Source organism: Moschus berezovskii, chromosome 8 (genome assembly GCF_049115385.1).
Source record: "Moschus berezovskii isolate FMDL1 chromosome 8, NW_MosBer_1.0, whole genome shotgun sequence".
Taxonomy (NCBI): Eukaryota; Metazoa; Chordata; class Mammalia; order Artiodactyla; family Moschidae; genus Moschus; species Moschus berezovskii.
Genome location: NC_142467.1, coordinates 82,280,860 through 82,305,123, shown reverse-complemented (window position 1 = coordinate 82,305,123; position 24,264 = coordinate 82,280,860). Strand labels below are relative to the sequence as shown.

Sequence of the window (24,264 nt, the reverse complement as noted above, 5' to 3'; positions counted from 1 at the left end):
CTCAGCCCAAAAGAGCTACATAGTTTACCTACTGAATCCATAACACTTCAAGGTGCTGAAGTTTTGCGAATTTCCTTCCAAGGATTTCAGGTGCTAAATGATATATAACATGTGCCCTGGTAGAGTTTATTCAACACTCTAATCAGCAACCTCAAGAATGCTTCACAAAGGCTGAACTATGGGAGAAAGAAGGTCTGAGAAGCCAAGCCCCTGGGGTTGCCACCAAGCGCACTGTGGATGGCACTAGCACGCAACCTGGAGAGCAGCTGGTACACTCCCAGACACCACAGTCAGGTGGCTGTGAACGGCACATAAAACCCTAATCATCCAGCCCAGCCCCTACATCCCTCTCATCCTTGTAACAGCATCACAGGGTAGAAGCAATGTTGCAGACGTGGGACTTCCACCCCAGAGATCCGTGTCAAAGGAAAGAAAAGCATTCCCTGAGCAGTCACTTCATGCTTCCCATGTCTGACTCATAATCCAGTTAAGTGGCCATTCCATCCATCCAGCTCTTCAGACCAAAGCCCTGGAGTTATCCTTGACTCCTTTCTCTTACTCGGCAGCCAACATGTCAGCAAATGCTGTTGACTTTACCTTCAAAATGTATCCAGAATCCAAGCGCTTCTCACCACCTCCACCACTTTTACCCCGGTCCAGACCACCACCACCCCTCCTCCCCGGGTTCCAGCAAGAGCCTCTGACTGGATCCTGTTCCCTCCTCACCCTCACTGTCAGATCTCCACTCAGTGGCCAGAGTACACCCGTAACAACTTCAGCCAGATCATATCACTCTTCTGCTTGAAACTCTACAATACCCCATTTGTCCAATGCAAACAGAGTAAAATCCAGAGTCCTGACAGTGACCTTCTGGGCCTTATAAGATTCCTGTCCCCAGATCTAAGTTAACTCCCCCCCAATTCACTCTCTCCAACTGACACACCTATGCTAACTGTTGTGATGCCCTTCCTACAGGCCAGTAGTATCTCCATCTTGAGCCTTTATGCTCAGAGTCCAGCTGCCTGCAACACTCTGCTCCCAAAGAACATGTGGCTCGTTCTTTCACTTCCTTAAGTCTCTACCCAAAGGCCACCTTCCTAGTAGGGCCCACACTGGTCATCTCTAAACCCGCAACTCCCAGTTCCTAGCACTCCTCGCCCCTGCTCTGCTTTGTTCTATGACACTTATCATCACACGACAAACTTACTTATTTACTGGTTGATAATCTGTCTCCCTCTACTAGACTATATGCTCCAAGAGGGCAGGAATTCTTGTATATCTTGTTCACTGCTGTATTTACAGTATGCAGCAATGACACTGGTCCTTAGTATGTATTCAACAACTATCTAATGAATGAATGAATTTTTGGATTATGTGCTATGTTCTTTAGAACTCTAGACTTTGATGTGTTTACTTCCAGACATTCCTTGACACGCACACCAGAATATCTTCAGAGTCTGCAGTAGGCTGTACTAAAAATGGAAATAGAAGGCCTCATAGGATTTACGGAATCTTTCTGGATCAGATTCCATCTTTTAGAAGGTGAAGCTACACCGAGATTCTAATCAGGGGAGCTGATAACAGTGCATTTCCATGTGTGGACCGACATCCAGTCTTGGGAGAGCTGGGCATGGAGTCATACTGGGAAGACAGAGCATACTGGCCGCCATGGCCATTTCTGCTTCTAACACCAACCACACACTCATGTCCAACATGGAGATTTTCCCCTATGAAACAGACACTCCCTCAAATAGGAGCATTACTGCAGAAAAAAAAACTTTCCAATGGAAATTTGGTAAGTAAGAAGAATGTACTTCTATGTCCAAAGATTCATTTTTTTAATTTGAGATTGGTTTGGGGTTAGGGTAAAGTAGAAAAAGAAAGTTGAGCATAGTATACTTTTTGAGGATTCTATTTTTCTAACAAAGAAAACAAAGATAACGTGGAAAAGAAATATCTGATCATCAGCATTTTGATCAGTAATATTATAAACATTCTTTTTCAGTTCATATGTGTGTGAGAGAAAGTAAATAGAGAAAGAAAAATTAAAATAACACTTTTCCAAAATTAAGTTTCTTACATAAATCTGTTCTCTCTGCTTCTTTTTCTACTGCATAATCCCAACTTATCAGTTCACAGTTGGATGACAAGAAAAAAATTGCATCATTCAAACCAGTGTTTCTCACTGAAGCACATCAGAATCACCTAAATCTATTCCAAATACTAGAAATCACCTTATAACATTTTCCCCAAAATTGATAAAAACAAATATATAAAGTTCATATGAAAACTACTGCAAAGGTTTGCATTAAATTATTTTTTCAAACATAATGCTAGTAATAGTAATAAAGACAGAAGAAAATTACATGGTTCATTTTAGACTAAGATAAATTCCTCAATCATATATCTACGATTTTTACCACCATTTCTCATTCCAACAACTACTTAAGAGGAAGCAAAGCCAATTGACTGGAGGGGTGTTGTTCCTGATTAAAGAAAGTGTTGTCTCCTTACTTAGTTTTTGCAAACAGTGTGACTCCAGCAAGACTGTGCAATCCTTCAGAGCAGAAGTTATAACTTATGCTGCTCTTGGAACCAGACACATCGTTGGTACTCAGTAGATACCAGCTGCCTTAAACTGCTGCTGGCAATGATTTAAACTAGGACAAAGGTTTTGAAATCATAAATGGGTGAAAAAAACATTGGACTGTACAGGTCAAGACGTCCTGGGAAAAAGCACAGGATATACAAGGGAAAATAAAATGATGGAACAGACTTGTGTACATTTGTGTTACACAGCAGAGTGAACCACATTTCAGGAGTTTCAAACAACACTCTTATTTTGAAAGTTAGTTTTGAAATAGGTATTTGGAAATGTGAATTCAGAGCTAAAATAAATTCTTACAGTTTTCATCCTGGGCAATGCATTGTAAAGGGATCCCAAAGAAAGACGTATAGCTGTCATTGTACCACACGAGAAGCTCGGTACCCCTGGGAATATCTATACAGGCTCGGTAGAATATATTCGACCTATTCAAAACAAAAGAAAACCCAGCTTAGTAATCAGTAGGACTCATATGCTCCATCCACATTTTTATTGCCCCAAAAAAGTTCTGCCCGGTTTTCCACCTAAACAATTTCTGTTTGTAATAAAATCTGCACCCACCTTATTGTTCCCAGCAACCAATTAGAGCCTGTAACCCAGTACGATAAATAGCTCACAGTTTATTTCCACAGTGTCCCTCCACGGAACATCCTGGCTGAAGAGATAGATATTTGGCCCCGGAGAGAGCAGAAAGGAAGAGTTCATTTAAAGAAAAAATTTCATCTCACACTAATGAGAAAATTCTCTTTCTCTGTAAACTGCAGACTGGTACGTCGACCCCACATACAAATTAACACCATTGATTTCTTATTTGAAGGAAACGCGTTAGGTGTATTCTTAACAACTTGGTATGGGAGTTCTCAAATTTGTAATAAAATTAAGCAGCTTTGTGATATAAGGGCTAAGAGAAATAAAAATCTTCCCCATAGCTTTTTTTCCCTAAAATTTGATACAGGAGGAGAGGAGAAAAAAAAAAAAACCCTTTTATGTGAAGTGGATGGAAATTCAATAAATACAAGAGGGGCACTTTACTCTGGCTGAAAGATTACACTATGAAATGACAGAGTGAAGGTACCAAGAACTAAACAGCCGTGGCACAGTAAATAAAAATCTATAGATTTAAAAAAAAAAAAAAAAAGGAGCCTGGGATCGGTTTTCTCAGTGAAGAACTGCTACAAACATCAGCCTCAAGTTCAAGATAAAAACGTTCAGGGTTGGTGAACCTTAAATTTAGCCTTTCTGTAAGGAACTGGCCATAGCAGGGCAATCTGTTCCTTGTACAACACTGTAGACATAAGGCGAATCCTTCACCACATTTTTCATGGTGGTGAGATATGCACTTGTCAACATATTTTGTCACCACAAAGTGGCTCTTGGCAATAGGATCATAAAGATCAATAAAAAAGTGCAGATTCTCAATATTTTACTTGCAGCTGCAAAAATTTCATTTATCTTGTTATTTTCCTTACTTGCTGCCGTTCTGTCTCATGAGGGCACTGCTAGCTAAGCAGAATGTTTTTCCCCAACATTCTATGAATATCTGACAAAAACTCCAGCCAGTTGTCCAGACCTCACTCCCCTTCCTCCCTCCGCATCTCCAAGAGCTGTGCATTTTATTAATTCTTTCCACTGCTACATAAAAAAATCAAAATTGGAGCTGGGATATAAATCACTGGCATCTCCTAACTTGAGAAAAATTGAGTCGACTTTGTACTTCACCCTTGTAACATTTCATCTCTCGGTTTGGCTTCCCTTAATATAAACACAGCGCCGGCAAATGAATGTGCTAAAACCAAATGACACACTTTGCCGCTGAAAGAGCAGAACTGTTTTCGAGCGATGGGTGGTCTTTTGAGGCACAGAGTAGGCCAAAAGGGGAAAAAGAAAAGTGTAAGTGTACACCGTTCCTTACAAGCAGGCAGAGCTTCCAAAACTCGCAGAAATCTCTGCATGTTGAAGCACATCAAAGGGATTTTTCCCTTTTCAGATAATATTTCCTTTGCTGACATGTATTTAGTATTGTGGTTGGATGACTCATAAAGATAGCTTCATGGCGTCCCAACGCAGCTGAAGCGGAACACACGCCAACAAACATTATTGTCAGCCTCAAAATAAAAACAAAACGTTCAGCTAAGGGTCAATCAATCAAGGGCGCTTTGAAGAAAATTCCATTTAGATATTACAAATCATAACAGAATGAATCTAAACCAGCTGACTTTTTGTGAAGAGGACATTCATGTGCAATAAAAATTAGGCTGGCTCTTCAGGGTCCAACTTTTCTATTTTCTTACTCTTGGACGTGGTCACTGGTGATGGATGCCAGTTTTTAAATTGTGTTTTTGTAGTTCATTTTATAAAGATCTGAGGTAATCGAAAACAGATCGGCAGAGAGAATTCAGTGTGAAAGCACCATAAGGAAGGGAAGCGATAAAACCCACTTAATATTGACAGAAAGGTAACGACTTTCTCATGCCCACCTTTCTTGCAGGGGTTTCTTATTTTCCCAAAGTCAGAACTCTCCTCAAGAGCTCCCAGGGTGCCCGTGACAGAACCAGCCAAACTATCTCTTGCCGAGTAGACAAACAGAATCTTTACTACTTTACTAGCTCCGAGTTTTATAAAAACTTCACAACAGAGATGCAGCTGCAGGGAAGGTGGGTGAAGCCCATAGACAGACTGTAACCAGATAGCATCGTGTGCAAGTTCATATAAACCCTTATGTAATGAAAGATAACTGCCTAGGAAACCAAGGCAGTGAGTCACATGCTGCCCAAATATGTTCCCTTTGAATTTGGAGGCCTTCGGAGAGCAAGCCAGATTTGTGCAGCCTTTAACCTATAAGGGGAATAAAGTTTGCTTCTTTTTTTTTAAGGCTTCATTTTAAAAAATTTAAAAAAAAAAAAGAAAATTAATTGTCATCGGCAGGACTCCAAGTTGCCGAGCAAGGCTCCTTCTGCTTTGATGTGTCTATAGTGCCTGATAAAGTTAAACAGTTGCTTCTGATTCTAAAGGGAACGTGGCTGTTTATAACTGAGGTCATATATTTACATGGCACATGTTTTCGAGGGATTTTGAGAAAAGAAGGCTTCGTGGCAGGGCTTTTTTCCTATGGGATCTGTGTTTGCCTTTGGGTTGCCACTCTAGCCTTTAGTACTTGATGGAAATGCTTGACCAACAGGTGCATCAGGCAGGTATGGCTTTGGATCTGGAATGCCCACTGGCTTTTCTGCCCCTCCCCCACTCTAGGCCTTCCTATGAGACTCTGGGAAATAGGGGAGGCTCCACCTCCTCTCCATTCACCTTTGGGATTGGCCAAAATATCTCAGGGGACTGGTGCCTTCTCTGTGCTCTGGAACAACCCCATCCCCTGAAACATACTCTGAATGGCGGCAGGATGAGAGCCAAATATTTTGGCACCTTTCAAGGGATCAGGAGAGGTTACTGTGACTCAGTCAAGGCTGCTGAGCACAATGGTTTTAGGAAAGCAGCCTGGGGAGGGTTGAGACTTCTTGATTTCTCATGCCTTTGTGCAACTCAAACTGTTCCCTCTGAGAGACAGCCAGACCGAAGGTGACTGAAACCAAGTGACTTGGGCTTAATCTGTGAACTCCTGTTTGCATGTGGACACATCTGCTGGGGAGGAAATCACTGCAAGTCAGTGAGTTCGCTGGGCTCACTCAGGCCATGGTGAACATTCACGTGATGATGTGGAAGTAACTTTATCATGTGCAGTGAGTGAAAAAGGCCTTCTCCTAGCATCCTTATTCCTGAATTCTCAAGAAATGACTGTTACAAGAACTAGAGAGATATCACAAACCTAGCAGGAAAAAAAAAAAAAAATTCCTGCCAGGCCTTGCAGAGTTCTTCAGGACTCTGCAGGTTTTTTCAAAATTAGCAGCAAGCCTGAATTTATATATGCAAGGCAAAGGGCTTCGGCTTTGTAAGTGGTAAATCAAGGTATACTTTACCTGTACTGAACTACTGTTAGATTCTGTTCTCCGCAGTGCCTTGCACATCGGATATACCTCATCCAGCTCGACTTACTAGGTTCCCCACCATCAATAAAGTGCTGTAGTGTCCCATCTTGGTCATATATCTAGAGAAGAGGTCAGAAGGTCAAGTAGTTAGAACGAATCATCAGCAATCATTTTCCCTGCTTCCCTTGGTGTCTTTATGTGTTGGCTGCAGCAATTTATTGCCCATAGGTTTGCTAGTGCTCATGGATGCTTGTGAAAATGCAACTAGAATAACAGGAGAAAAACATTTTCTGGTGATGCAAGTCAATCACGTTTTTCTTATCAAGCCAATCTTCCCTTTATTAAACATATTTGTGGCATCTCAAGGATGTGAGTGACCATGTTTCCCAAAGAATATTTAACCTCTTTTTGACAGGCTACTCTTTAGTAATGAGCTGCTGGATAAACAAAGCAAGCTGAGAGGCGAGGCCACGCTGACATGGCTGGAACATCCGCATGAGAGGCCCTCATCTCAAACACGTAACTGGTCGAAGGCATCTGGGAGGCAGGGACTGTCGGCTCAACAAGCTGGGTGACACCTAGCAGGGGGGTTGGCACGTTATGGAGCTGTTTCAGATTGATAAAATTAGACTCTGATTTGGATTGAAAGAAATGGACTCTCACCTCGCAGAAGATGTAGGACTTCAGCTGTCAGGACCTGAAACTATTAGGAGAGGAGTCATCAAAAAAGAGAGACCCTCGCAAAGGGAAATAAAAAAATAATAAAAGTTTCCTATGGATTTAAAATGTCTTAACTGAGGTCGGTCTAATCACTATTGCCTTAGGTCACCTCAAGCAGATTTTCTTTCAAGATCACATCCAAGGTAATGGAATCCCAGACAATGAGCATGGGACCAAAAACCTTCTGCTAAACAACTGGCCAGCCCAGGATGCTGGAATCAGGGCTAACAGCAGAGACAATCGGCCCCCACTTCCAGAAACCAGGCCAGCCCTGGGCACCATGGAGGTTGGGGTATCTGGAAGGGTGGATTGGGGAATTATATATGGGCAGCAATTCTAGAAGGCCATTCTCAGTCCTAGGGGCAGCCAGGAAGCAAGGGGTACAGTTCTCAGAAGGACCATGGCAAAACTGGTCCTTTTAAAGAAAAATCAGCAGTAAGATTGTGTTCTGCAGAGCATCCTGAGAAATTATGTCTCTTACTCTTGCTAATCAGCCTTCCCACTTTTCTTTTCCAAACAGACACAGAGAACAAGTCTCCCAGAGTGCCTCACTGGTTACATTTCAGCCCTAAAATTAGTAAGGTCATTCATATTAATTTAGCTCAGCATTTCTATTCTGGGGGCCAAAGGACTTAGTGATGACAGTTCTTTTTATCATCATCGGTCACTTTAAAGCAGTTGTTTTTTGGTTTTTTTTTTTTGGATTTCTTGAACTCATTTGTCTTCACCTCCAATCTTTCCACTAACCCCCACAAATAAAAGAAGAGATGCCAACCTAATCAATATAACGGTTGGAGAAGCTATGACTGGGTAGCAGGCTAGAATGATTATAGTTGATAATCAATGTAGCCTGAGAAGAATGAGGAGAGTCCTAGATTATATTTAAGATTAATGACTCTAAACTCCTAGTTTGGGGATGATAGCAGGAAATGGGAGCATTTCATGTGGTAGATACACCTGCTCTATAAGCAACCTGATGATAGATTTCATATTTAGGTAAGATTATCACACAGTACTTATTTTGTTGCTCTTATTTTCATTTTAGGAAACTAGTTCAAAGGCTCAAAGTCTCAATCTTGAGTCTGCTGTCAACAGCTCATGTGACACTGTACAAAGTCATCAGTTCTTTGAATACCACTATCTATCTATCTATAACGGAGCCCAAAATGTTGAGGACCCAGCCCTCTGCCCTGTCCTTCTCCTACGAACAAATCTTCCATGACAGCTGCTGGTGAAAATACTTATGAAGCACTTGGAGAAGTGCAGTTCTCCTTCATGCTTCCAGCCAATGTCCTCAACAGCAAGTTAAACTCTATAACGTTTACACATCATGGGTGTCACCCAGTGTTAGCTCATCTGAACACCAGACATTAGCCAGTCAGTCTCCAAAATGAGTATTAAAAAAGTATTTTCTCCCACACCGTTTCAGCAATAATCTCCTTAAACTAAGTATATTGTGATTACAAGAATCCTACAATTCTTGCCTGCCTGGTGAAAATGCTACTTGCTTTAAGGAAAAGTAGGTGGTTATTTGTCAGGCCTCCCCAAAGTATCACACACCAAGCACACAGCATGAAGCTGAGCCTCCCGTGCTTCAGCCTGATACCAGTATTACACTGTTTCACATGAAATTTGACAAAAATCCCACTCACCAAGTTAGATCCCATAAGTATACACCCCATCAGAGATGAGGAAACTCATGCAGGCTTGACACTGTTCTTTCCCTTAGCACCCAGAGCCCAGCCATCACCAAATCCAGCTGAATTTGCTTCCTAAAACTTTTTCACACACATCCATCTCTCCCTCTCCACCATCACCATCCTACCTGAACCAGCTTCCTCTCTCACCTGAAGGACTACAAAAGTCCCTTGATAGATTTCCCTGCTGCTTCTTCAGGCCCTTCCAACCTAGTCTCTCAAGTACAGCCAGAGGGATCTTTCAAAATCCAAATCTAATGATTTGCTTTTATCCCCCCCTGCCAAAATAAGAGTTTCATAAATGCCATAAAATGTCAAGTCATAACAACATACATTCTCAGCATGTGAGATTTCCTCAGTGGGATCCATCATGCTAATATGGGCAGCACCTCGAGCCGAAGTTATTTAGGGAGGCTGGCCAAAAACACGAACCTTTGCCTTTGGCTCAAGACCACCTTGGGGCCCTTTCTAGCCTGTGTTGTTAAACATTTAAACTGTGTTTCTTGAAAAAGAAACAAGGGCCCAGAAGTCAGTGATGCCTATTTCTGTTCATTTTCTTAATAAAAGTAGAATAAAACTGGAAAAACCACGACATCCACATGTAAGCGCTAGAGGGGAACTTTTCAAAAAAGTTCTGCGTCCCAATTTGAGTGTTGTTATTAATCTCCATCATTAGCTCAACTTTGTTTTCATTTCAGAGTTCAGTAAAAGAATTTTTTTTAAAAGAGGGCGATAAAATTCCACATGCATCTGAACTACACAAGGACACTGTCCCTGTACCCAGATCGGCTGACATTCGTCCTTCTGGGAGACAAGCAACCACAAGTGGGGAAATGCTTCAGCAGATTTCAGTCTACAGCAGTTGCAACAATTTCAAGGTTGAGAAGCTGTTCTTGGAGGCTGCACCAACATCTACATTTGTGTGACACTAAAATGTAACTGTAAGATAGATACCTAACAGGTCTAAAAATGTTAAGGAATTTGAGGAGATTTATTAACGCCAAGACCAAGAGTTATTTTGTTTTCATTACCTTTCAAAAGATTTTAAATAAGAAGAAAAATATCAAAAATCTTACACAGTGTTTAGATAATCTCCTTAGGACCAATAAAAATGTCAGAGGTCAGAAATTGAATTTGTTCAAATGGTAAGAATGAAAGTAAGAGTTAAATTTAGGAAAAAATTCCTTGAAAGAACCCTTGAGTCAAGCATAGTTTTGCTGAAAACTGTGCACTTTATTCTCAACGAATATGAACCACCAAAGTTTTATACTTGCTCTGTTTTTTCTAAGGAAGCTAGAGAGTAGGGAAAACACATGTAAAGAAATACACAGGACACTTGGTAGAAAAAGGGTTAAATTTTGTAACAGGAACCCCTCAAAACTGTAGAAAGCATATTTGTTTTACAAAGCTAGTCCTAGCATTGCTGAAAGGGAGTATAAAATGGCACAGTCATATTGGAGAACATTTTTGCAATGTTGAAATAAACTTGACAATGCATATTTCCTGTGACTCAGCAATTTCACTTCTAGGAAACTACTCCAATAAAATTCTGATACATGTGCCTAAGGAGAAAAGTTCAAGGGCATTCACTGACGCACAACTTTTAACAGCAAATAATTATAAATAAGAGAAATATCATCATCAGAAGAATGAACTAACTGTAGTTTATTTATTCAACAAAAAAGTACTAAACACTTAAAATGAACAAAATCTGTTTGTATTAAGATCTAGTTGATATAGATCAAAACATCAAAAACATAATGTTGACTGAGAAAATCAGTTGCAGATTAATGCATATGATATCATTTGTTAACATTTCAAAATATACAAAATAACCCAACTGTATATTTTTAAATAGTGTATATTGTAATATACAGATAGCAATATAGCAGTATGTCTATCTGTATGTATCTGTTTACAACAAACATGCTGGAAGGGTTCACCGTTAACTTCATCAGAGTCCTGGCCTTGGGAAAGAAGGGGATGGAAGGATAACAAAGGGAACACACATGTATCTGAAATGCTTTATTTTTCTTAAAAAAAAAAAAAGTTTCTGAAGCAAATATAACAAAGTGTTAACATTCCCTTTTTTGGCATTTATATATTATACTTTGAACTTATTCTGATTTTTTAAATCAAAGTGAAACAATACATGAAAAGTCTAGTCATCTATTTCTGTGTACATCAATTTTTGCATAGGCTATTAAAATAGAGGAGCAGACTATCTTACCCAAAGTTAGAAACTATCTGTGTTATCCTCCTGGGAAACTCTCAGTAATATGTACCATTACATTACCAGCTACTGATTGCCTTTCTGATTGCTTTGTTGCTTTTTTAAAACCCCTGGTTGTGGTCTGTACTTTTTCTTTTATCCTGTATCAAAAGGAGGAGAAGATAAGAGGAGAGTTCATTCTTACCTTTTTAAGGATATTTTTATAGTTTACAGAACAATAATATTTACTGAAATGCCACACATGTGGTTGAGATAATGATCACACAAACAGTCACTCATTATAAACCACGCATGCCATTAACTGAAAACAACCATGTGAAAGACTTCATTGCAATCCTGAAGATCAGGGAACTGCACTCTTTGCTACAATCTTACTTTCCTAGAACACTGCTGCTGCTGCTAAGTCAATTCAGTCGTGTCCAACTCTGTGTGACCCCATAGACGGCAGCCCACCAGGCTCCCGCATCCCTGGGATTCTCCAGGCAAGAACACTGGAGTGGGTTGCCATTTCCTTCTCCAATGTGTGAAAGTGAAAAGTGAAAGTGAAGTCACTCAGTTGTGTCCGACCCTTAACGACCCCACGGACTGCAGCCTACCAGGCTCCTTCATCCATGGGGTTTTCTAGGCAAGAGTACTGGAGTGCCTTGCCATTGCCTTCTTCCTAGAACACTAAACTACTTTAAATGAGACCAGCAGGGATTTCCTGGTGGCCCAGTGGTAAAGAATCTGCCTGCCAGTGCTAGAGATAGGGATTCGATCCCTGATCAGGGAAGATCCCACATGCCTCTTAGCAACCCAGCCCGTGAGCCACAACTCTTGAGCCTGTGCTCTAGAGCTTGGGAGCTACAGCTACTGAGCCCATGAGCCTAGAGCCTGTGCTCCATAAGAGAAGCCACAGCAATGAGAAACTCAAACACTGCAACTAGAGAGTAGCCCCACTCATCACAATTAGAGAAAAGCCTGCATAGCAACAAAGACCCAGTGCAGCCAAAAATAAATAAATTTTTAAAAAATGAGAACATGAGTGAAAACCGCACCAGTGTTGTGTCTTAAATAAACTGGTCATGAGTGGCTTATCCACAGCTTTGTCATTTATGAATATTGCCAACTTACATTAACAACAATAATCATCACAGAAATAGTGTAAGCTAGTGACTGACTTTGGAGAAGGCAAGGGCATCCCACTCCAGTACTCTTGCCTGGAAAATCCCATGGATGGAGGAGCCTGGTAGGCTACAGTCCATGGGGTTGCTAAGGGTTGGACACGACTGAGCGACTTCACTTTCACTTTTCACTTTCATGCATTGGAGAAGGAAATGGCAACCCACTCCAGTGTTCTTGCCTGGAAAATCCCAGGGACGGGGGAGCCTGGTGGACTGCCGTCTATGGGGTCACACAGAGTCAGACACGACTGAAGTGACTTAGCAGCAGCAGTGACTGACTTGGGCCCATTTTAACGTAATAGAGAGAAAACCATCTTCTGAAAGATAGAAATTTATGTATATTGGTGGCTCTGAGCAATCTGTATCTCTAAAACAAGATCTGCAAAAAGGTGGCTCGTGGGTTGAATACTTGACCAATTTTGTTTTTTCATGAGTGTTTTAAAATTTTGGAAATTCTATCTAATTTTTAATTTTTCTTGAGGAAAAAAATCAGAAGATGGGTCCTCAATCTCTGGGACTAATCCAAGGAAACTTAGGTCGCCTGCAAAGTGGCCCCCTGAGATCAGCCATGGGCTTTTCTCCTTCCCCATCCTCCCTACCCTCCCCTATTCTTAGCTGTTCCTTACTTCACTTATTTACTTAGCTGCTCAGCCTCATGAAACACCTAAGTTGGTAAACCCTGCTGTAAAGGAATTTTTGCTACCCCTGAAAATCAATCTGCTACAGGTGGGGGCACTTTCAAGGAAAACCATCCAGTCTAATGGCCTGGAAACACTGCAAATTTCCATCACTCCTTCGCAGCCCAGAAGCCATCATATGACTGAGATGCAGGCATTTTGTGCTATAGTTTTCCAGGGAGTGGGAGAGCAGAGCAGAGCGTTCATTTATTTTTACCAGAGGGCTTTCAATAGTCTTTTAAAGCAAGGGGTCCATTTTAATTCAAAGACGTCATAAATGTAATTACACTATAAAATCAGATAAAAGTTGCCTGGATCTACTTTAAAAACAGATTCAAAGAAAACCCATCAGGAAGAACCCCACCACCTCAACAAACCTCACCTTTGCTCTCTGATGCAGGTGCTGGGACACCACCAAGGGCTGGCAGGGAAGGGGGGACCCCGTTTGAAAAATGGCAGACAGAGCACTTCCTCCGCCAGTTAAGCTTCCGTTTCTTCTGCTAGACCACTGAGTACCTCAGCCACATTTAGAGGTCAGGAAAATGAGACAGGGAAGAGACCACCGGTTCTAACCTCATCAGCTTATAATCAGCTTTTGTTTCTCTTGCTGAGTTTTGCACTTTGGATTCAACCAATCACGGAGGATGGCTCAGGGCCAAATGCGCTAGTCTGGCTTGTATAAGGGATCTTGAACAATGAAGAGTAGGGTATCCATGGGTGGGTGCTGGAACTGACACCATGAGGACACCCAGAGGCAATTATATACATAAGAAAAAAGGGTCTCCAAAAGTTAGTTGTATAGTGCTGTGTTAGTTGCTCAGTCGTATCCAACTCTTTGTGATCCCATGGACTATAGCCTGCCAGGCTTCTCTGTCCATGAGGATTCTCCAGGCAAGAATACTGATGTGAGTAGCCATTCCCTTCTCCAGGGGATCTTCCCAACCCAGGGATTGAAGCCAGGTCTCCTGCATTGCAGGCAGATTCTTTACCATCTGAGATACCAGGGAAGCCCAGAAATTAGGGACTTCAACAAACAGACTCTAGTCAGAGGCACAATGAGGCCTCTTCACACCTCATTCAATCCTACAAATAAAGAGAGCCAAGAACCTTAAACAAAAGAAACTTAAATTATAACTTAAACATTAATCCGCTCCTTCCAGAACCTGGTTCTCTGAATCTTGGCATGAAACAGAGGAAAAAGAAAAGATCCAAAGGTTGCATTTGAAAGGATTCGCCAGTTTTCAGTGAGCAGGGAGATGTCTCAGGCTCCATCTCCTGTGATTCCACACAGTGGCAGGTCCCTGTGCCAAGACCCCAGACAGCTGCATTTGGTCATGTACTGGAACACCAGTATTCTTCAGCTTTCCCCTCAAAAAGCTGAGGTGAGGGTGCATATTTTATACCCAAACATCTAAAACAAGGCCTAACTCATTGGAGGAACTCAAAATATGCTGAATTAAATAGCTTTTTAAAGAGCTCAGATTTTATTCAAAACTTGAGAAGAAACCACCACTAAATGCAATTAAAACTCCATTCTAAGACTAACAACCAGGGCTTTTTAAAGAAAATATTACATCTTTTTTAATTTAAGTTCTTTCAAGTCTATGAAATGCAAAGGTGGTTTTCATAACATGATTAAAATGTAATAAACAGTTGTGTCTATGTTCATGAGCTGTACTTAGTCGCTCAGTCATGTCCGATTCTTTGAAACTCCATGGACTGGAGCCCACCAGGCTCTTCTGTCCATAGTGATTTTCCAGGCAAGAATACTAGAGTGTGTAGCCATGCCCTCCTCCAGGGGATCTTTCCAAGCCAGGTCTCCCACACTGCAGGCAGATTCTTTACCATCTGAGCCACCAGGGAAGCCCATAGAAAAGGGTCGAGGAGAGGTCTTAGGGAGTTTCCCAGTTTAGACCTGAGAACCCAGCACTGTTTTAAGTCCTTTCACAGCACTTGGAGAATCCAGGGAAGAATAGACACAAAGATGGTTTCTCAGATCTTCTCTACCTATTCTCCACACACTACCTTATATGGCCCCATCTTTCTGTTAAATTCAGAAAATGAGGGCTTCAATAATGAAGTGTATTAGTAATTTGAGAAACTCAGCTGAAAACTATACTGTTGCCAAGATAGATAAAAATGTTTTACTGTGAGATTTCTTTGTATCAGAAGATAAGAGGTGAAAATCTTTTTTGCAACTACTGGAAAAGACTCTGATGCTGGGAGGGATTGGGGGCGGGAGGAGACGGGGATGACAGAGAATGAGATGGCGGGATGACAGAGAATGAGATGGCTGGATGGCATCACTTACTTGATGGACATGAGTTTGACTGAACTCCGGGAGTTGGTGATGGACAGGGAGGCCTGGTGTGCTGTGATTCATGGGATCGCAAAGAGTCGGACACGACTGAGCAACTGAACTGAACTGAACCCAAGAATAATTCCTGACTGAACTGTGAAAAATTAAAAAACCCAATACCTTTATTGCACAATAAAAGATTTTACTTTTAATATTATAATTGTTAGAGGGGAATTTCTAAAGTATTACCAATGAAAATACGCAATAGAAATCACCCCAGTCAATAGGAACTGGAGAGGGGGTGGAGGGCAGAGGTTAAGAGCACGTATGTGGGTATCAGCTCCAATGTGTGTGAGTTACAATCACAGCTTCATGTCTGCTGGCCAAGTGACTCTGGGCAGTTACTTAACTCTTCAGGAAGGTGAGACCTTCTTTGAAAAAATGATGCTACTGACAGTCCCAGTCATAGGGCTCATATGAAAATCAAATGAGCTAGTATATGTAAAGGACTTAAATCAGTGCTGGGCACACAGTAAGAGTCCAAAAAGCATTAGCTATTCTGAGGCCATCACATTAGATGGGACATGTCAGCCCAGGCTTCATCTACTAACCTGCTCGTGGACAGTGACCACAGGAGAATATGTGCAGTGTTTGGAAACTCATTATTGCTAAGATTATAAGACCAGAAGATTATAAGCTCATTGAGGGCAGGAATGCATTTTAAATATTTTAAGCTTTTACCCATCAGTATCTTACACAAAGCTTTCTACACATCAGGAAATCAACTTCTGTTTAGAGAGAGAGAGGGGAAAAAAGTTGGAAATAACACAGAGGGGGTATAGCAATAAGCCAGTCATTTATGTTTTTGTTCCTCTGATGAGTCTATCAAAAAATAAAACAAAATACTGAAAATGCTGGATAAATGTGAATACTCTCTAGAAAAAACAGTAAGGAAGCATTTTTCCAGTCCTACATTTTCCCTTTGCTAAGTTAACATAGACACAGGTACTACCACACCTTTAAGAGCACTCCTGGAGCATTTCTGAAACTAACAGATTGTTTGTGCTCAGTCACTCAGTTGTGTCTTACTCTTTGCAACCCATGGGACTGTCGCCCACTAGGAAGTGTTTTAATTCGCTGTGGCTTCAGCCCTCTTACTGAACAATATCTACCATGTAGAACTGCTTGACTTCTGAAGACATTGACATTTCTAGCCAGAAGAGGCCCCAACTCACATTATCTCATATGCACATGAACCTTGAACAAGGTCCAGGTACGTGAGCTGTCTGTGCAGTCAAATGTACCTGGATGAAGATCAGGGGACATTTGTGGATGATAGCCTGAGAAGTCAGATCAACAGGGAGCACTGTCAGCCATGGCTTCTGGGCACTGCTTTCCAATCCAGAGAGGAGGAAAGCAAAGACAACACCACTGTGGTCTCCTAACCTTTTTACTTGTAAACTCTCAACTCCAGCTAAATCCACCTTGAGAATAGAGACCACAAAGCAATAGTCTCAAAGGAGTGAAGCATCTGCCACCATCTAAACACAAAGAAAGAACAGCAGCTAATGACCAGGTCATATGCATCTGGGTGGTATTTTGGTTTATAAAATACTTTCTCAACCTTCATTGATTCTTATAACTGACCTAGAAGGTAGACCACAGCATTTATTCCATTTTACCACTCTGAAACTTTGGGCTGAGAAAGGGGAAATGACTTGCCCACAGTCACACAGCAGGTCTGTGTGACAAGGAGGAAACTCTCCTGAATCACAGGCCACCATGTGACTATTGCTTTCATCACATCCCATTCATCCTATCAAGGAGAACTAGTAGAACTCTTTCATTTAAAGTGCCTAAAACTCTTAATATGTAAGAAGGAGGGCCATAAAACATGTTCATAATAATTAACAACGTCATTTATAAAACAAACTCTTATCCTTCAGAGAAAATGCCAATTTAGTGAGAATTACTTAACCTACTAGTCAAATTTACACAAAGCAAGCATGCAGTGGATAAAGACACCACTCTCCTTCTGCTGATCATGTGCTATGACAAGGACCATCAAAAAATGGCTAGGGTATAAATCTGTGGAGGAAGATACACATTTTAAAATGAAAGCTTCTTCCTTAAAGCAAATACTGGCTAGGACCAGATTTATTTGTGTTCAGTTTTCCCACTTTTTTCTCAAATATGTAATACTACACTTTTTTTTATTTCAATATTTTCTCTCTCCACTAGAATTAAGTTGTTTCATTGCTATTTTTCATAAGAAAACTCTTCCCTCTCCTTCTGGTTTGGAGTACATTGGAATGCCAAGGTTTTGAGTTGAGGTTTCAAAGGTCAAGTAATAAACGCCCCATAAAAGAAATGAGTAATGGTTATATACACCGTTGCCGTATTTTCAGTAATGTTGATATAAAGCTATATACTGTACTCTGTCAATTCACATTCATCAAGTTCCAGAAATATTAGAAAATCATTAGAGGTTTATGTTGAGTTTGCAGATAATACTAACATGCAAGTCAAGACTGAAATATGGTAATCAGAAAAACAGTTGAAAAGTGTCAATAAACCATAAAACACCAGTGGTGGTATTTGTGGGGTCCGCCTCAGTGAATTGGGCATGGAAAGATGAAATGGGTGTTTCAGTCACACTCTGGGGCAGAGGCTGTTAGGCTGCAGGCTGGCAGAGGAGAGAGGGTGACTGAGGATCCCAGCACAGGGCCTGAGCGCTCCCGAGAGCCACTGAGCACTTGGTGAGTCTCCCTTATCTCCGAGGACAGCAGTGGTCATCCATACAAAGTCTGCCATCCATCAACCGAGAGGCTTCATCAGACATCCTGTCTGCCCATCGGGGGAGACTTCGGGGAATCAGACTTGCATTATCAGGACTTTGTCTGTGATCCCAACAAGCCACTGAACCTTCAACTTTTCACTTGGCAGAAGCCTACACACTGGAAAAGTCCTGACAGTTCATTCATTTTGCTCCATCCTGGAGCCAGCTGATGTCTGAATGGAGAGACCCGCCCTCTTTGATGTTGTCCTCTTCTGAAAGTGCCCTGCTGTGAAAAAAATTTTATCCATCCAAATTAAAGGGAAATATTTCTGCATCCAGCTGTTAGCTGTGACATGTTTGCCATTTTTCAGGGCACTGGCTTGGTGCCATCCTCAGGCTCGGCTGCAAACCTGTATCTTTTCCCTTCTCCTTCGTCGCAGCAGGAATATCCACAGTGCACAACTGTCTCCAGTGTCCATACAACATCGACACTAAAAATGAAAATAGTGCTAATCCTATACTGCTAAGAACAGTCTTGGAAATATTTTCAAGTGGCAATTTATTTTGCATTCCTTTTCTTTTTTTTTGTATCAGCACTAATGTCTTTCACAAACTGTAAAATTTTTTGATATAAGCCACCCATTTAAATATTGCTTCAACTCAGTTTTTTAAAAATCCAGTTTTAATTAAATTTACCAACAAGAAGTCCTGACCAAATCAATTTGGATGCTGTGAAAACTTGTTTCATATACACTGAGTCCACACTTAAAAATGGACATTTGTCCAGTGGAGAGAATTCTATAAATGAAGAAAAGCTCTCAGGGAAGCTTGAATAAACATTTAGATCTAAGTAATCAAGAAAACTTCTATCTCCTCATATTTGCTAAATGCCATTGGGAGCCTATAAAGACTGCTGCCATGAATCGTGTGTGTTATAAACAAAGGGCAGCTCACAGCATTACCACGTTTTTCTCCATCTACTGAGATGAACAAGTAAAATGCCGCAGTTTCCAGCCACCCTCCCATTCTGGTCCTTCTTTCCTTTCTCATTTTCACTTTTGCTGAAAAGGAAAAGAATCGGTGGAACCAGATCTCAGCACTGAGCCTCACAGAATCCTGCCTTGATACTGACCTCAGACTCTGACTAGCAAACATGCACAGCACTCACCATCCTTTATCCAGTCCATGAGAGGTGGACTAAAAAAAATAAACAATAATGTGTTCCATGTGAGAAAGCATCAATTTCGGAAAATTAAACCACAGGGAAATTTGAATGAACATACTTGGAAAAACAAAGCCTTAGTTATCTACCAAACAGGAAAGGGGACCATTATTTTGTTAAAATAATCCTAGATTATTACCAATGTGAACTTCTGGGATGTGCAAATTATCTATGATAATGTACTGAATAGTTCTATGCTTGAAAGCTATAAAAGAACACAGTAAAGTGAATGCACTGTGCACTTGAATTCTCCATATGGTATCTCATGGGATGCTATTTAACCCTTACTGCAGTAGAAATTTCTGGCTTAAAAATTCCACGTGGTATGATACTATGCAGACCTTTAGACCTTGATGAAAATGGTTAGTGATTTTATACTTCAGCATGGTAGCTACGATTTGCAAGAAGTAGCCTGACCAAAGCCTATGTGCAAACTGCTGTGTTAGCAACTGTATTAAAAACTTACAAGGTACTAAGTGGGGAATGTTTCCAAAGAGAATGTCCCTAAAAAATCAAAAAGAGGTTACTTTCACGAATGTATAGACACACATGTACCATGTCCTAGAGGTCACCCTCGTTTTTTAAGTAAAAACTTTCTGAAGAAGCAGAATGTTTGTTCCAATGAAATCATGGTTTCCTATGGTTTTACTTCTTTTCAAAGTAGCCTACAGCTTTATTTCTTCTCTGAAATATGTCACTCTCTGAATTATTATGTTTTCTCAAGTCTACGACGTTTTTTTCCTAGCCACACCAATAAAGTGTGATTGTCAAGAAATGCTTTATTAAGGGGAAAGTGACCATCTGTCGAGGGTGGAAAACATACTTTCAGATCTTAAATAATTTAGGTGACATTCCTTACGTCAAGTTGGGACAGTACCAAACATGCCCTCAATTCCCAATTTACACCATCATGCCCTGGATCACAGGAGAAACAAGGAAACAAAATAAACCCTAGATTCAGGGTGCTCAAGAAAGTGAGAGTGTAGAGGCTAACACAGGCCTAGACCAGGTGGTCCTGAGGGGAGTTTCCTGTTCTCCCAAGTTGGAAAAGACTCTTGGGAGTCCCTTGGACTGCAAGGAGATCAAACCAGTCAATCCTAAAGGAAATCAACAACCGCATATTCATTGGAAGGGCTGATGCCAAAGCTGAAGCTCCAAAACTTTGGCCATCTGATGTGAAGAACCAACTCATTAGAAAAGACTCTGATGCTGGGAGAGACTGAAGGCAGGAGAAGAAGGGGACAACAGAGGATGAGATGGCTGGATGGCATTATTGACTCAATGGACATGAGTTTGAGAAAACTCCAGGAGATGGTGATGGACAGGAAAGACTGGTGTGCTGCAGTCCATGGAGTCACAAAGAGTTAGACACAACTGAGCAACTGAACAAGTAACTGCTTGCAGGAAAACCTGAGTGAAATTCCAGGTTTGTCCTGGAGCAAGAAACATGGGAGAGGGATGAATTTTGGCTTCTTGGAAACATTCTTCTTGAAGGAAGGTTTGCACAGTTGTGCAGAGGACTGAATGAACACACTGGTTTGCATGGAGCTCCTCCCCATCAAGACCCAGGAGAAGATGCAGCCAAGAACAGAATATCATAGCAGTGATATGAGACTTCTGACTCCCCAGACGGCATTCTTTTAACAAACATTTATTTAGAAAGCATCTACTATGTGCCAGCCACTGTGTTTAGTGCAGGTTTAAAAAAAAATGAAGACCCAGGCCCTACCCTCAAGCAATTTACCATTCAATAGGAGAGATACAGGTGGCACCATGGTAAAGAATCTGCCAATTCAGGAGATGCAGATTCGATCCTTGGGTCAGGAAGATACCCTGAAGTAGAAGATGGCAACCTACTCCAGTATTCTTGCCTGGAGAATCCCCATGGACAGAGGAACCTGGCAGGATATGGTCCACAGCGTTGCAGAGTCAGACACAACTGAGTGACTGATCACAGCACAGCATGAAGAAGAGATAAACACTTAAACAAATCAGAAGACATTAATCCTGGCATGACTATCTGTAGATTTTCCTATCCAGTCTTTGCACATTTGATGTCTAGAATGGGGTTCCTAAGTGTAGGAAGAGTAATCCATTACAATTTTTTACAATGTAAAAAAGACATGAGGACTTAAAGAGCTAAAGCTAAAGCTCTTTAAGTCATCTCAGTTGTTTAAACAACTTGTGGACTGTGAAGGCAGAATTAAACAAATGTTTAATTAAAATCTGCTAGGCTATAACCTCAATGAGGACAAAGATAAAATCTGTCATATTGGCTATTAATTCCCTAGTGGTTAATAGAGAGCTCAGTTCAATCTGTCTGTTGGTTAGTTGGTTTGGTGGGTGGATGGATGGGTGGTTGAGTGGATGGATGGCTGGATGAACAGATGGACAGTTAGAAGGATACAGATACCTTCTAGGTAGCCAAGCACTAATGGCTGGACCAGTCACTCTGCCCTCTGGGCAGGCCCACACATCTCAGGCAGAGCTGAATATCCTGGAAAAATTTAAGGAAAGTATCATTTCCAAAAAGGTCTACTTTTCCTTACTAGTTAAAATGGACACTCACGATTTCACAGTTTCATCCATAGCTAAGTTGTGTCCAATTCTTTGGGACCCCATGGACTGTAACCCCCCACAGGCTCCTTTCTCCATGGAAAGAATACTGGAGTGGGTTGCCATTTCCTTCTCCAGGGAATCTTTCCAACCCAAGCATCAAACTCAGGTCTCCTGTATAGGAGTCAGATTCTTTACCATCTGAGCCACCAGGGAAGCCCTTTTAAAAAACTGACACTACTTTTATTATTTTTCCCCTAGTTTTTTGTTTCTTTTTTAAATTTCAGTTTTACTGAGGTGTAACTGACAAATAAAATTGTAAGATACTTAAAGTGTACATAGTGGTAACTTGATATATACTGTGATTTCCTCCCCCATCTAGTTACTTAACACACATTCATCACTTCATCTACTTTTTTTTTTTTTGGTAAGAACATTTAAGTTCCTTTAAAAATGCCTAATTGTCTCTGTAGAGCTGAGGTCAGTGAAAAGCAGCTGGATAGAGACTTCAGTCAACAGCAAGGCCAGAAGTTACTCAGAACCTGGCATAAACCTAACTTTCTGCTGTTGGCCCCTCCTCCCATCCCACTCCCCAAATCTACCCCCACCTGGGGGTCACTGTTACTATCCCTTGACCCTTTGTGACCCCATGGACTGAAGTCCACCAGGCTCCTCTGTCCATGGAGCTCTTTAGGCAAGAATACTGGTGTGGATAGCCATTCCCTTCTCCAGTAGATCTTTCTGACCCAGGGATTAAACACAGTTCTTCTGCATTGCAGGCAGACCCTTTACCATCTAAGCCACTGAGGAAGCCCAGAGTCTTGCCTTAAGGTGGCACTTTCTCTACCTTCCATTATGCTTCCAGCCCTCTCTCCTGGGCCCAGTGTTGCCCTCATCAGGCTCCCAGAAGCTGAGATTTACACCTAGTGAATGTAGGTCAAGGTGCTGCTCCGAGAAGGAATATTTGCATCTAGAACTTCATTTTCAAGTGAGGCTTGGAAGGGGGTCTGCCCTCAGAAAGGAATTTGAAGTACCGTAATAAGGGCTGAAGTCATCCTGGGGAGAACAGATGACCATCCCTGGAACCCTGGCATAGCACAGACAGTCCATTTTGATCCTCGGAAGAGAGCCAGGGTGATGCCACTGACTGTACTGCTGTAGCTGCAGTCAAGGGCACAGGCATCTTGCGAAGGCTGGGGGCTCAGAGGAGAAGGTCAGAGACTCTGGGCAAACCCAGTTACTCCTGCAGAAGAATTCCTTGCAGATCCCCTCCAGGGGGTGCCAATAGGGCCATTCCGCCTCACTTATGTAAAGAGCCTCAAATTGAGACCTCTGAAGTCATTTCCAAATGAGGTTACACATACAATCACAGACACAGACCCACAGGATTAAAAGGAGGCGGCCTTCGCACTCTCTGAACTTGGGTCCTTTGACCAGACCACACTGCCTGAAGTGAGTCATAAATTAACATTTTAATAAATCCTGAAATTAACTTATGAATAGCACAATTATATGTTGCTGGTATTAAAAGCATTAAGTTGTTAAAGGTAAACATTTTAAAGCATACCACTGTTTTTATAACCCTGTTTCAGCATTTTTTCATTTTTCCATATATCAAGGACCTCAGAAAAATGGAAGTAGCCCATGTCTGTCAAGCCTTCTTTAGGGTTTGTTAATAAAACTCCTTTTACACAGTTAGGTCAAAGGGCTGGCAAGCTTGGAGCTGGCACTGAGGCGCACTGCTTCCCCCCCAGAGACAGTCCTGTGTTCATGGTAAGACAGTCAAGTCCTTAAGGCAGGATTCCCCGGAAATCCAACCAAGAGATGGAGTAAACCTGGACGTCTAGGGCCCAGGTGTGCAAATCCTCTGGCTAGTGGGGGTGTGACGTATGTCAACACCCAAAGCAAAGCAACCACCTAATTATCACACTGTTAGAACATGCATGCTTCGTTTTATACAAGACTCGGGATTCCTTTCTTTCCACAGGAAGTATCTGTGAGCTGAAAGGAAAGAACGGAAAGAGATCTTTCACACCATGGTGCATAGTGAAGTTCCAGGCAAGGCTACAAACACCTTGAATCTCAAGAAAATGATGGATGAGCATGTGAGTAATCTTCTGGGAAGAAAGTCTGGAGATTTAGTGGAGTCTCAAATCGGGTTTGTTTACACACACACACAGACACACACACGGAACTACTGCCAGAATTCTACACATTCAGATAGGAGAGTACTGAATGAAGAAAAGATGAGACCCATCTGTGGATGATGAGCTAGAATCCTTGAGGTGTTTTATATACTGCTGATGAGGTTCTCTTTAAAGACTGCTAGGCTTCTC

General features: G+C 41.5%; 1 protein-coding gene across 3 annotated transcripts in view; it reads right to left on the bottom strand.

Moving 5' to 3' along the window:
* Positions 1-24,264, bottom strand: part of PRDM6 (PR/SET domain 6) — a 109,877-nt gene that overhangs the window by 28,304 nt on the left and 57,309 nt on the right. For all 3 annotated transcript variants that reach the window (XM_055430889.2, XM_055430886.2, XM_055430887.2), the window contains exons 4-5: positions 6,574-6,701; positions 2,906-3,030 (exon numbers count right to left, since the gene is read on the bottom strand). In XM_055430889.2, the coding sequence (XP_055286864.1) occupies positions 2,906-3,030; positions 6,574-6,701 (253 nt within the window). The remainder of the gene's footprint in view (positions 1-2,905; positions 3,031-6,573; positions 6,702-24,264) is intronic.